The sequence below is a fragment of the Zonotrichia leucophrys genome, chromosome 4, assembly GCF_028769735.1.
Source record: "Zonotrichia leucophrys gambelii isolate GWCS_2022_RI chromosome 4, RI_Zleu_2.0, whole genome shotgun sequence".
Taxonomy (NCBI): Eukaryota; Metazoa; Chordata; class Aves; order Passeriformes; family Passerellidae; genus Zonotrichia; species Zonotrichia leucophrys.
Genome location: NC_088173.1, coordinates 71,006,136 through 71,019,129, shown reverse-complemented (window position 1 = coordinate 71,019,129; position 12,994 = coordinate 71,006,136). Strand labels below are relative to the sequence as shown.

At 55.8% G+C, this 12,994-nt stretch overlaps 1 protein-coding gene across 1 annotated transcript; it reads left to right on the top strand.

Annotated features, from left to right (window-relative positions):
• Positions 1-2,265: 2,265 nt before the first annotated feature.
• LOC135447385 (splicing regulatory glutamine/lysine-rich protein 1-like) lies at positions 2,266-11,138 on the top strand. Its single transcript, XM_064712324.1, has 5 exons — positions 2,266-2,319; positions 4,783-4,892; positions 7,019-7,072; positions 9,634-9,982; positions 10,945-11,138. Exons 2-5 carry the CDS (start codon positions 4,827-4,829, stop codon positions 11,136-11,138), a joined length of 663 nt encoding a protein of 220 aa, XP_064568394.1. The 5' UTR covers positions 2,266-2,319; positions 4,783-4,826.
• Positions 11,139-12,994: the final 1,856 nt, after the last annotated feature.

Here is a 12,994-nt window from a genome sequence, read left to right as displayed (position 1 = left end):
ATTTCCTTCCATGGACTTCCCTCCATGAATCCATGGATGGAATTCCATGGATTTCCATCCATGGATTTCCCTCTATGGATTTCCCACAGCGGATTTCCCTCCATGAATTTTCTTTCCATGGATTTCCATCACGGATTTCCCACCATGGATTTCCCCCCATGGATCCCTTTCCATGGATTTCCCACCATGGATTTCTTTCCATGGATTTCCCACCATGGATTTCCTTCCATGCATTTCCATCATGGGTTTCTTTCCATGCATTTCCCTCCATGCATTTCCCTCCATGGATTTCCCACCAAGGATTACCATCCATGGATTTCCACCATGGATTTCCTTCCATGGATTTCTTTCCATGGATTTCCATCCTTGGATTTCCCTCCATGCATTTCCACCACAAATTTCCTTCCTTGGATTTCCCTCCATGGATTTCCCACCAGGGATTTCCATCCCTGAATTTCCTCCATGGATCTCCTTCCATGGATTTTCTCTCATGGATCTCCCTCCATGCATTTCCCTGCATGGATTTCCTTCCATGGATTTCCCACCATGGATTTCCCTCCATGGATTTCCCACCATGGATTTCTCACCATGGATTTCCTTCCATGAATTTTCCTCTATGAATTTCCCACCATGGATTTCCTTCCATGGATTTACTTTCACAGATTTCCCTCTGTGGATTTCCCTCCATGCATTTCCTTCCATGGACTTCCCTCCATGAATCCATGGATGGAATTCCATGGATTTCCATCCATGGATTTCCCTCTGTGGATTTCCCTCCATGGATTTCCCTCCATGGATTTCCTTCCATGGATTTCCCTCCATGGATTTCCTTCCATGGATTTCCATCCATGAATTTCCCTCCATGGATTTCCCTCCATGGATTTCCCTCCATGGATTTCCCTCCATGGATTTCCCAAGCTGTTGATGGAACCTCACCCCACAGCGAGGGCAGATTTGCCCCAAAACCCGCCGGGAATTTTTCCCCAAATTCCCGATTTTAGGGTTGGGGAAGCATCGCCGTCCTTGGGGTTTTCCCAGATCCCGGAATTCCCGTATTCCCACAGGAGGAGGAGCTGGAGCAGGAGCGGGCGGAGCTGCAGCGGGCGCGGGAAGCGCTGGAGGAGGAGCGGGAGCAGAAACGGGAGCTGAGGGAGCGGCTGGAAGCGCTGGAGAAGGAAGGTGGGAATTTCCACATGGAATTCCAGAGGGTTCCAGGAAATTCCAAAGAATTCCAGGGGGGATTTTAGAGGATTCCAGGAAAAATCCAGGGGGATTCCAGATGGATTCCAAAGAATTCCAGAGGGATTTTTGGAGGATTTCAGAAAGATTCCAGAGCATTCCAGGGGGATTTTAGAGGATTCCAAGGGATTACAGAAAATTCCAGGAGAATTCCAGAAGATTCCGGGGGGATTCCGGACTGATTCCAAAGAATCCCAGAGGTTTCCGGGAGATTCCAGAGGAATCCCAGGGGCATTCCAAAGGGATTCCAGAAGATTCCAAGGGGGATTCCAGGGGGGATTTCAGGGGGATTCCAAAGGGATTCCAGAAGATTCCAGGGGAGATTTCAGAAGATTCCAGGAGGATTTCAGAAAGATTCCAGAGGGTTCCAGGGGGATTTTAGAGGATTCCAGATTATTCCAGAGGGGATTCCAGAAGATTCCAAGGGGATTCTGGACTGATTCCAAAGAATCCCAGAGGTTTCCGGGAGATTCCAGAGGAATCCCAGGGGCATTCCAAAGGGATTCCAGAAGATTCCAGGGGGGATTCCAAAGGGATTCCAGAAGATTCCAGGGGAGATTATAAAAGATTCCATGGGGGGATTCCAGAAGATTCCAAGAGGGATTCCAAGAGGGATTCCAGGAGGGATTTCAGGGCGATTCCAAAGGGATTCCAGAAGATTCCAGGGGGGATTCCAGAAAATTCCAGAGGGAATTCCAGACAGATTCCAGAGGGGATTTTAGAGGGTCCCAGGCAATTCCAGAGGGATTCCCAATCCCGATCCCGCCTCATTCCAGCGGGATCCCTCCGGGAGCAGCTGGCGCAGCAGCCGCCGCCCCAGGGCCACCCCGAGGTGCCACCGCCGCCACCGCTGCCACCGCCCGCGGCCACCGCCGGCCCCAACGAGTAGGTGACACATCCCATTGGCCGCTCTTCCGGCCAACGTTCCGGAACATTCCCGGAAATCCGCTGTCCCCAAGAGGGGAGGGGGGGGTGACAGATGTGTCACCTCCTGTCCCCTCCAGTGTCACCTCCTGTCCCCCCCCCGCAGCCCCCTGGCCGCCCTCAGGCAGAGGAAGGTGCGGAAAAACCCGGAGCAAAGTGAGTCCGGAGGGGTGGGGACAGCGGGAATGTCACCAGGGTGGGGACATCGGGAATGTCACCAGGGTGGGGACATTGGGAATGTCACCAGGGTGGGGACAGCGGGAATGTCACCAGGGTGGGATGGGGAATCAGGATGTCCCCAAAGTGTCACCAGGTGGGAGTGGGGACATTGGGAATGTCACCAGCGTGGGGATGGGGACATCGGGAATGTCACCAGGGTGGGGACAGCAGGAGTGTCCCCAAAGTGTCACCAGCGTGGGAGTGGGGACAGCGGGAATGTCACCAGGGTGTGGACATTGGGAATGTCACCAGGGGGGGACAGCAGGAGTGTCCCAAGTGTCACCCGGCGGGATGGGGACATGGGAGTGTCACCAGGGTGGGGACATTGGGAGTGTCCCCAGAGTGTCACCAAGGTGGGGACACTGGGAATGTCCCCAAAGTGTCCCCAGGGTGTGGGACATTGGGAATGTCACCAGGGCGGGGATGGGGACATCAGGGTGTGTCCCCAAAGTGTCACCAGGGTGGGAGTGGGGACATTTAGGAGTGTCACCAGGGTGGGGACAGCAGGAATGTCACCAGGGCGGGGATGGGGACATCAGGAGTGTGTCCCCAAAGTGTCACCAGCGTGGGGATGGGGACATCGGGAATGTCACCAGGGTGGGGACAGCAGGAGTGTCCCCAAAGTGTCACCAGGGTGGGGACATCAGGGGTGTCCCCAGAGTGTCACCAAGGCGGGGACACTGGGAATGCACCCAAAGTGTCCCCAGGGTGGGGACACTGGGAATGTCACCAGGGCGGGGATGGGGACATTGGGAGTGTCCCAAAGTGTCACCAGGTTGGGAGTGGGGACATCGGGAATGCCATCAGGGTGGGGACAGCGGGAATGTCACCAGGGTGGGGACATTGGGAATGTCCCCAAAGTGTCACCAGGGTGGGAGTGAGGACATCGGGAGTGTCACCAGGGTGGGGACATTGGGAATGTCACCAGGGCGGGGATGGGGACATCAGGAGTGTCCCCAAAGTGTCACCAGGGTGGGAGTGGGGACATCGGGAATGTCACCAGGGTGGGGACAGCGGGAATGTCACCAGGGTGGGGACAGCAGGAGTGTCCCCAAAGTGTCACCAGGGTGGGAGTGGGGACATCGGGAATGTCACCAGGGTGGGGACATCGGGAATGTCACCAGGGTGGGGACAGCGGGAGTGTCACCAGGGTGGGGATGGGGACATTGGGAGTGTCACCAGGGTGGGGACATTGGGAGTGTCCCCAGAGTGTCACCAAGGTGGGGACACTGGGAATGTCCCCAAAGTGTCCCCAGGGTGTGGACATTGGGAATGTCACCAGGGTGGGGATGGGGACATTGGGAGTGTCCCCAAAGTGTCACCAGGGTGGGAGTGGGGACATCAGGAGTGTCACCAGGGTGGGGACAGCAGGAATGTCACCAGGGCGGGGATGGGGACATCAGGAGTGTGTCCCCAAAGTGTCACCAGGGTGGGAGTGGGGACATCAGGAGTGTCACCAGTGTGGGGACAGCAGGGGTGTCCCCAAAGTGTCACCAGGGTGGGGACATCAGGAGTGTCCCAGAGTGTCACCAAGACGGGGACACTGGGAATGTCCCCAAAGTGTCCCCGGGGTGGGGACATTGGGAATGTCACCAGGGTGGGGATGGGGACATTGGGAGTGTCCCCAAAGTGTCACCAGGTTGGGAGTGGGGACATCGGAATGCCATCAGGGTGGGGACAGCGGGAATGTCACCAGGGTAGGGACATTGGGAATGTCCCCAGGGTGGGGACAGCGGGAATGTCACCAGGGTGGGGACATCGGGAATGTCACCAGGGTGGGGATGGGGACATCGGGAGTGTCACCAGGGTGGGGACATCAGGGGTGTCCCCAGAGTGTCACCAAGGCGGGGACACTGGGAATGCACCCAAAGTGTCCCCAGGGTGGGGACATTGGGAATGTCACCAGGGCAGGGGTGGGGACATTGAGAGTGTCCCCAGAGTGTCACCAGGGTGGGAGTGGGGACATCAGGAGTGTCACCAGAGTGGGGACATCGGAATGTCACCAGGGCAGGGGTGGGGACATTGGGAGTGTCCCCAAAGTGTCACCAGGACAGACGCTGCTCCAGGGGTCCCTGAGCTCCATTGCGGGTGATCTGGGGACGGGGTGGCACCGCCCGGGGAGGTGACAGCGCCACCCTCGGTGTGACCTGAGCGGTGTCCCCAGCACGGGGAGGTGACAGCGCCACCCTCGGTGTGACCCCAGCCCTGTCCCCAGCCCGGGGAGGTGACAGCGCCACCCTCAGTGTGACCCCAGCCCTGTCCCCAGCACGGGGAGGTGACAGCGCCACCCTCGGTGTGACCCCAGCCCTGTCCCCAGCACGGGGAGGTGACAGCGCCACCCTCGGTGTGACCCGAGCGGTGTCCCCAGCCCGGGGAGGTGACACGGTGCCACCCCCGCAGGTGACTCGGGGACCGAGGACATCCGAGCCCGGGCCGTGCAGGAGATGCTGGAGCGGATCCGCACCGGGATCGTCCTGCGGCCGGCGGGGACCCGGCCAGCCCCGAGCCAGGTGACAACGGGGACAACGGGCTGGCATTCCCGGGGTCGGGAATTCCGGGATTGAGCCATTCCAGAGTCAGGAATTCCTGGGATTGAGCCATTCCTGGAGTCAGGAATTCCTGGATTGAGCCATTCCTGGGATTGAGCCATTCCCGGATCAGGAATTCCGGGATTGAGCCATTCCTGGAGTCAGGAATTCCTGGGATTGAGCCATTCCTGGGATCAGGAATTCCTGGACTGAGCCATTCCCAGGATTCGGAATTCCTGGGATTGAGCCATTCCTGGGGTCAGGAATTCCTGGGATTGAGCCATTCCCAGTATCAGTGAATTCCTGGATTGAGCCATTCCCGGGATCAGGAATTCCTGGGATTGAGCCATTCCCGGGGCCAGGAATTCCGGGATTGAGCCATTCCCAGAGTCAGGAATTCCTGGGATTGAGCCATTCTCAAGGTCAGGAATTCCTGGGATTGAGCCATTCCCGAAGTCAGGAATTCCCGATTGAGCCATTCCCAGTGTCAGGAATTCCTGGGATTGAGCCATTCCTGGATCAGGAATTCCAGGATTGAGCCATTCCCAGGTCAGGAATTCCAGGATTGAGCCATTCCCGAGTCAGGAATTCCTGGGATTGAGCCATTCCTGGATCAGGAATTCCTGGATTGAGCCATTCCTGGTCAGGAATTCCTGGGATTGAGCCATTCTAGGAGTCAGGAATTCCGGGATTGAGCCATTCCTAGGAGTCAGGAATTCCTGGAGATTGAGGCCATTCCCGGCGGTCAGGAATTCCTGGGATTGAGCCATTCCGGAAGTCAGGAATTCCTGGGATTGAGCCATTCCTGGAGTCAGGAATTCCGGGATTGAGACATTCCCGGGGTGTCCAGGAATTCCTGGATTGAGCCATTCCCAGGGTCAGGAATTCCGAGATTGAGCCATTCCCAAGATCAGGAATTCCTGGGATTGAGCCATTCCCGGGGTCAGGAATTCCGGGATTGAGCCATTCCTGGATCTGGAATTCCTGAGATTGAGCCATTCCCAGGATCAGGAATTCCTGGGATTGAGCCATTCCTGAGTCAGGAATTCCGGGATTGAGCCATTCCTGGGATCAGGAATTCCTGGGATTGAGCCATTCCCAGGGTCAGGAATTCCTGGGATTGAGCCATTCCCAGGGTCAGGAATTCTGGGATTGAGCCATTCCCGGGGTCAGGAATTCCTGGATTGAGCCATTCCCAGGATCAGGAATTCCGGGATTGAGCCATTCCAGAGTCAGGAATTCCTGGGATTGAGCCATTCCCAGGGTCAGGAATTCCTGGGATTGAGCCATTCCCGGGATCAGGAATTCCTGGGATTGAGCCATTCCCGGATCAGGAATTCTGGGATTGAGCCATTCCCGGAGTCAGGAATTCCTGGGATTGAGCCATTCCCGGAGTCAGGAATTCCTGGGATTGAGCCATTCCCAGGGTCAGGAATTCCTGGATTGAGCCATTCCTGGATTCAGGAATTCCTGGGATTGAGCCATTCCCAGGTCAGGAATTCCTGGGATTGAGCCATTCCTGGATCAGGAATTCCGGGATTGAGCCATTCCCGGGGTCAGGAATTCCTGGATTGAGCCATTCCCGGGTCAGGAATTCCTGGGATTGAGCCATTCCTGGGTCAGGAATTCCGGGATTGAGCCATTCCCAGGGTCAGGAATTCCAGGATTGAGCCATTCCCAGAGTCAGGAATTCCTGGGATTGAGCCATTCCCGGGTCAGGAATTCCGGGATTGAGCCATTCCCGGGTCAGGAATTCCTGGGATTGAGCCATTCCCGGGGTCAGGAATTCCTGGATTGAGCCATTCCTGGATTCAGGAATCCCGGGATTGAGCCATTCCCGGGTCAGGAATTCCTGGGATTGAGCCATTCCAGAGTCAGGAATTCCTGGGATTGAGCCATTCCCAGAGTCAGGAATTCCTGGGATTGAGCCATTCCCGGAGTCAGGAATTCCTGGATTGAGCCATTCCCAGAGTCAGGAATTCCTGGGATTGAGCCATTCCCAGTCAGGAATTCCGGGATTGAGCCATTCCCGGGGTCAGGAATTCCTGGATTGAGCCATTCCTGGATTCAGGAATTCCGGGATTGAGCCATTCCCGGTTTCCCAGCAGGACTCCGTGGGCAGCAAGAGGAGGAGCGCGGCGCTGGAGCTGCAGGGGATCCTGGTGGGCAGCGCTGTCCCCTCTGCCCTCGGTGTCCCCACGGTGTCCCCACGGTGTCCCCACGGTGTCCCTTTGATGTCCCCTGGTGTCCTTGTGATGTCCCCTTGGTGTAACCTTGATATCCCTCCCCTTGGTGTCCCCTTGGTGTAACCTTGATGTCCCCTTGGTGTCCCCTGGTGTCCTTGTGATGTCCCCTTTGATGTCCCCTTGATATCCCTCCCCTTGGTGTCCCCTTGATGTCCCCTTGGTGTAACCTTTGATGTCCCCTTGGTGTCCCCATGCTCTCCCCTTGACATCCCTTTGACGTCCCCACGCTGTCCCCTCAGTGTCCCTATCACACCCCCATGGTGTCCCCTCACTGTCCCTTTGGTGTCCCCACGGTGTCCCCTTGGTGTCCCCACGGTGTAACCTTTGATGTCCCCCTTGTGTCCCCCTTGTGTCCCCATGCTCTCCCTTTGACGTCCCTTTGATGTCCCCACGCTGTCCCCTCAGTGTCCCTATCACACCCCCATGGTGTCCCCTCACTGTCCCTTTGGTGTCCCCTTGGTGTCCCTCCCCTCGATGTCCCTGTGATGTCCCCTTGGTGTCCCTGGGATGTCCCCTTGGTGTCCCCCTTGTGTCCCCATGCTCTCCCCTTGACGTCCCTTTGACATCCCCATGCTGTCCCCTGTGTCCCTATCACACCCCCATGGTGTCCCCTCACTGTCCCTTTGGTGTCCCCTTGGTGTCCCTCCCCTTGATGTCCTTGTGATGTCCCCTTGGTGTCCCTAGGATGTCCCCTTGGTGTCCTTGGGATGTCCCCACGGTGTCCCCTTGGTGCAACCTTTGATGTCCCCTTGTGTCCCCATGCTCTCCCCTTGACGTCCCTTTGACGTCCCCACGCTGTCCCCTCAGTGTCCCTATCACACCCCCATGGTGTCCCCCCACTGTCCCCTTGATGTCCCTGTGGCGTCTTCTTGGTGTCCCCTCACTGTCCCCTCGCTGTCCCCTTGGTGTCCCTTTGATGTCCCCTTGATGTCCCTCCCCTTGATGTCCCCATGGTGTCCCCAAGGTGATGACCTGCTCTCCCTGCAGTGTCCCCATTCTGTTCCTTTGTGTCCCTTTGGTGGTCATTGATGTCCCCTCAGTGTCCCTTGACATGCTCTTGCTGTCCCCGTGGTGTCTCTGATGTCCCCACGGTGTCCCCATGGTGTCCCTGTGATGTCCCTGTGGTGTCCCCTTGGTGTAACCTTTGATGTCCCCCTTGATGTCCCCCTTGTGTCCCCATGCTCTTCCCTTGACGTCTCCACGCTGTCCCCTCAGTGTCCCTATCACACCCCCATGGTGTCCCCCTACTGTCCCCTCGCTGTCCCCTTGGTGTCCCTTTGATGTCCCCTTGATGTCCCTCCCCTTGATGTCCCCATGGTGTCCCCAAGGTGATGACCTGCTCTCCCTGCAGTGTCCCCACTCTGTCCCTGGGGTGTCCCCTTTGTGTCCCTTCGGTGGCCCTTGATGTCCCCTCAGTGTCCCTTGACATGCTCTTGCTGTCCCCGTGGTGTCTCTGATGTCCCCACGGTGTCCCTGTGGTGTCCCTTGAGGTCCCCCTGGTGCCCCTTTAGATGTCCCCTTTGTACACCCACGGTGTTGATGTCCTGTCCCTGCAGTGTCCCCTTGCTGTCCCCACAATGTCCCCTTGATGTCCCCATGGTGTCCCCAAGGTGATGACCTGATCTCCCTGCAGTGTCCCCACTCTGTCCCTGGGGTGTCCCCTTTGGTGGCCCTTGATGTCCCCTCAGTGGCCTCTTTGATGTCCCCATGCTGTCCCCACGCTGTCCCCCTGGTGGCCCCTTAGATGTCCCCTCTGTACACCCACACGGCTGCTGAACTGTCCCCTCAATGTCCCCTGTGTGTCCCTTCAATGTCCCCTTGATGTCCCCGTGGTGTCCCCTCGATGTCCCCTTGATATCTCCTCAGTGTCCCCTCAATGTCCTCTTTGTGTCCCTTCAATGTCCCCTTGATATCCCCTTTGTGTCCCCTCAATGTCCCCAAGCTGTCCCCTTTGGGTCCCTTCGATGTCCCCTTGATATCCCTGTGGTGTCCCCTCGATGTCCCCTTGATATCTCCTCAGTGTCCCCTCAATGTCCTCTTTGTGTCCCTTCAATGTCCCCTTGATGTCCCTCCCCTTGATATCCCCTTTGTGTCCTCTTTATGTCCCCTCAATGTCCCCTTTATGTCCCCTCGATGTCCCCACGCTGTCCCCCTGGTGGCCCCTTAGATGTCCCCTTTGCACGCCCACACGGTTGCTGAACTGTCCCCTCAATGTCCCCTCAATGTCCCCTTTGTGTCCCCTCAATGTCCCCTGAATGTCCCCTGTGTGTCCCCTTGCTGTCCCCTTTGTGTCCCTTCAATGTCCCCTTGATATCCCCGTGGTGTCCCCTCAATGTCCCCTTTGTGTCCCCTTTGTGTCCCCATGATATCCCTCCCCTTGATATCCCCGTGGTGTCCCCTCAATGTCCCCTTTGTGTCCCCTTTGTGTCCCCATGATGTCCCCTCAGTGTCCCCATGATGTCCCCTGTGTGTCCCAGGGCGCCCTGCGGAGGCCGAGCCGGAGGCGCAGCCGGCAGAGCCGGGATCGGGATCATCGGGATCATCGGGATCATCGGGATCATCGGGATCAGGGATCGGCCCCGGAGCTGGGATCCATCCTGGAGCGGCGCCGCCGGGCCCTGGATGCGGCTACGGGGGATTCCCTGGGGAATTCCATGGGAAAGCAGCCCGTGGGGAATTCCATGGGAAACCCGTCTGTGGGGAATTCCATGGGAAACCAGTCCATGGGCACCAATTCCATGAGGAATTCCATGGGCACCAATTCCATGGGAAACCAGTCCGTGGGCACCAATTCCATGAGGAATTCCATGGGCACCAGTTCCACAGGCACCAGTTCCATGGGGAATTCTATGGGAAACCATTCCAAGGGCACCAGTTCAATGGGCACCGATTCCATGGGGAATTCCACGGGCACCAATTTCATGAGGAATTCCATGGGCATCAGGTCCACAGGCACCAATTCCATGGGAAACCGTCCCAAGGGCACAGATTCCATGGGCACCAATTCCATGGGGAATTCCATGGGCACCACATCCATGGGAAACCGTTCCAAGGGCACCAATTCCATGGGCACCACATCCATGGGCACCAATTCCATGGGCACCAATTCCATGGGCACCAATTCCATGGGCACCAATTCCATGGGCACCAATTCCATGGGCACCAATTCCATGGCCACCAATTCCATGGGCACCAATTCCATGGCCACCAATTCTACAAGGAATTCCACAGGCACCAATTCCATGGGGAATTCCATGAGCACCACACCCATGGGCACCAATTCCATGGGCACCAATTCCATGGGGAATTCCATGGGCACCAACTCCACAGGCACCACATCCATGGGCACCAATTCCATGGGCACCAATTCTATGAGGAATTCCACAGGCACCAATTCCATGGGCACCAATTCCACGAGGAATTCCACAGGCACCAGTTCCATGGGCACTGATTCCATGGGGAATTCCATGGGCACCACATCCATGGGCACCAATTCCATGGGGAATTCCATGGGCACCAATTCCATGGGCACCAATTCCATGGGGAATTCCATGGGCACCAATTCCATGGGCACCAATTCCATGGGCACCAATTCCATGGGCACCAACTCCACCGGAGCACCGGAGCGCGCCGGAGCCGGAGCGGAGCCGGAGGCGGGTACGGAGCTGGGAATGTCCCCAAGGAGGGCGCTGGGGTGACACCGACAGCTGCCACCCCCTGTCCCCTCCTGTCCCCGGTGCCATCCCTGTGCCATCCCTGTGCCATCCCTGTGCCACGGCTCTTCCCAGGAAACCAGGACACGGACAAGGAGAAGGAGAAGGAGAAGGAGAAGGAGAAGGAGAAGGAGAAGGAGAAGGACAAGGACAAGGACAAGGACAAGGACAGGGACAGGGACACGGCCGCTGTCCCCTTCCGTCCCCGGGGCCTCGGTGGCCTCCCCCGGACGCGTCCCCGTCCCCGCTGGGCTTGGGACAGCGCCTAGGAGGAGCTTCCCGGGAATTCCCGCCCGTCTTTCCCGGGATTCTCCACCTTCATTTCCCGCCATTTTCCCATCAATTCCCACACGCTTCCGTGATTTACCCCAAGATTTTCCACCCTTCTTTCCCCAAGATTTTTCCAGGATTTCCCGCCCTCAATTCCCAGAATTTTCCTGCCTCCATTCCCAGGATTTTCCTGCCTCATTTCCCAGGATTTCCCATCCTCCATTCCCAAGATTTTCCTGCTTCCTATCCAGGAGTTCCCAGCCTCAATTCCCAGAATTTCCCACCTTTATTTCCCAGAATTTCCTGCCCTCATTTCCTGGGAATTTCCATGCTGGTTTCCCAGTATTTTCCACCCTCAATTCCGGGATTTTCCTGCCTCATTTCCCAGGATTTCCCATCCTCCATTCCCAAGATTTTTCCAGGATTTTCAACCTTCCATTCCCAGAATTTTCCACCCTTCTTTCCCAAGATTTTCCACCCTCCATTCCCAGGATTTTCCCAAGATTTTCCACCCACAATTCCCAGGATTTCCGGCCCTCAATTCCCAGAATTTTCCACCCCTTTTCCCCAAGATTTTTCCAGGATTTCCAGCCCTCAATTCCCAGAATTTTCCTGCCTCCATTCCCAAGATTTTCCACCCTCATTTCCCGGGATTTTCCTGTCTCAATTCCCAGGATTTTCCATCCTCCATTCCCAAGATTTTTCCAGGATTTTCAACCTTTGATTCCCAGAATTTTCCACCCTTCTTTCCCAAGATTTTCCACCTTCAATTCCCAGGATTTTCCACCCCTTTTTCCCAAGATTTTTCCAGGATTTCCCGCCCTCAATTCCCAGAATTTTCCTGCCTCCATTCCCAAGATTTTCCAGCCTCATTTCCCAGGATTTCCCATCCTCCATTCCCAAGATTTTCCCAAGATTTTCCACCCTCAATTCCCAGGATTTCCTGCCCACATTTCCCAGGATTTTCCACCCTTCTTTCCCAAGATTTTCCACCCTCAATTCCCAGAATTTTCCACCCTTTTTTCCCCAAGATTTTTCCAGGATTTCCCGCCCTCAATTCCCAGAATTTTCCTGCCTCCATTCCCAAGATTTTCCACCCTCATTTCCCAGGATTTTCCTGCCTCATTTCCCAGAATTTCCCATCCTCCATTCCCAAAATTTTTCCAGGATTTTCAACCTTTGATTCCCAGAATTTTCCACCCTCAATTCCCAGGATTTTCCACCCCTTTATCCCAAGATTTTTCCAGGATTTTCAACCTTCGATTCCCAGAATTTTCCACCCTCAATTCCCAGAATTTTCCTGCTTCCATTCCCAAGATTTCCACCTCATTTCCTGGGATTTTCCATCCCCATTTCCCAGATATTCCCATCCTCCATTCCCAAGATTTTTCCAGGATTTTCAACCTTCGATTCCAGATTTTTCCACCCTTCTTTCCAAGATTTTCCCAGCCTCCTTTCTCAAGATTTTTCCAGGATTTCCCACCCTCAATTCCCACAATTTTTCTGCCTCCTTTCCCAAGATTTTCCATGCTCATTTCCCAGGATTTCCCATCCTCCATTCCCAAGATTTTTCCAGGATTTTCAACCTTTGATTCCCAGAATTTTCCACCTTCTTTCCAAGATTTTCCCTTGCATTCCACGATTTTCCCAAGATTTCCCACCCACAATTCCCAGGATTTCCTGCCCACATTTCCCAGGATTTTCCACCATTTTCCCCAAGATTTTTCCAGGATTTCCCACCCTCATTTCCCAGAATTTTCCTGCCTCCATTCCCACGATTTTCCAAAGATTTTCCACCCTCAATTCCCACAATTTTCCACCCTTTTTCCCAAAGATTTTCCAGCCTCCTTTCCCA

Excerpts from the sequence above, each read along its gene's own strand:
- LOC135447385 (XM_064712324.1), top strand. The coding sequence starts at position 4,827 with ATGCTGGAGCGGATCCGCACCGGGATCGTCCTGCGGCCGGCGGGGACC. Across the intron at positions 4,893-7,018 it reads CCCGGCCAGCCCCGAGCCAG|GACTCCGTGGGCAGCAAGAG; the intron begins GTGACAACGGGG and ends GTTTCCCAGCAG. Across the intron at positions 9,983-10,944 it reads CATGGGCACCAGTTCCACAG|GAAACCAGGACACGGACAAG; the intron begins GCACCAGTTCCA and ends GGCTCTTCCCAG.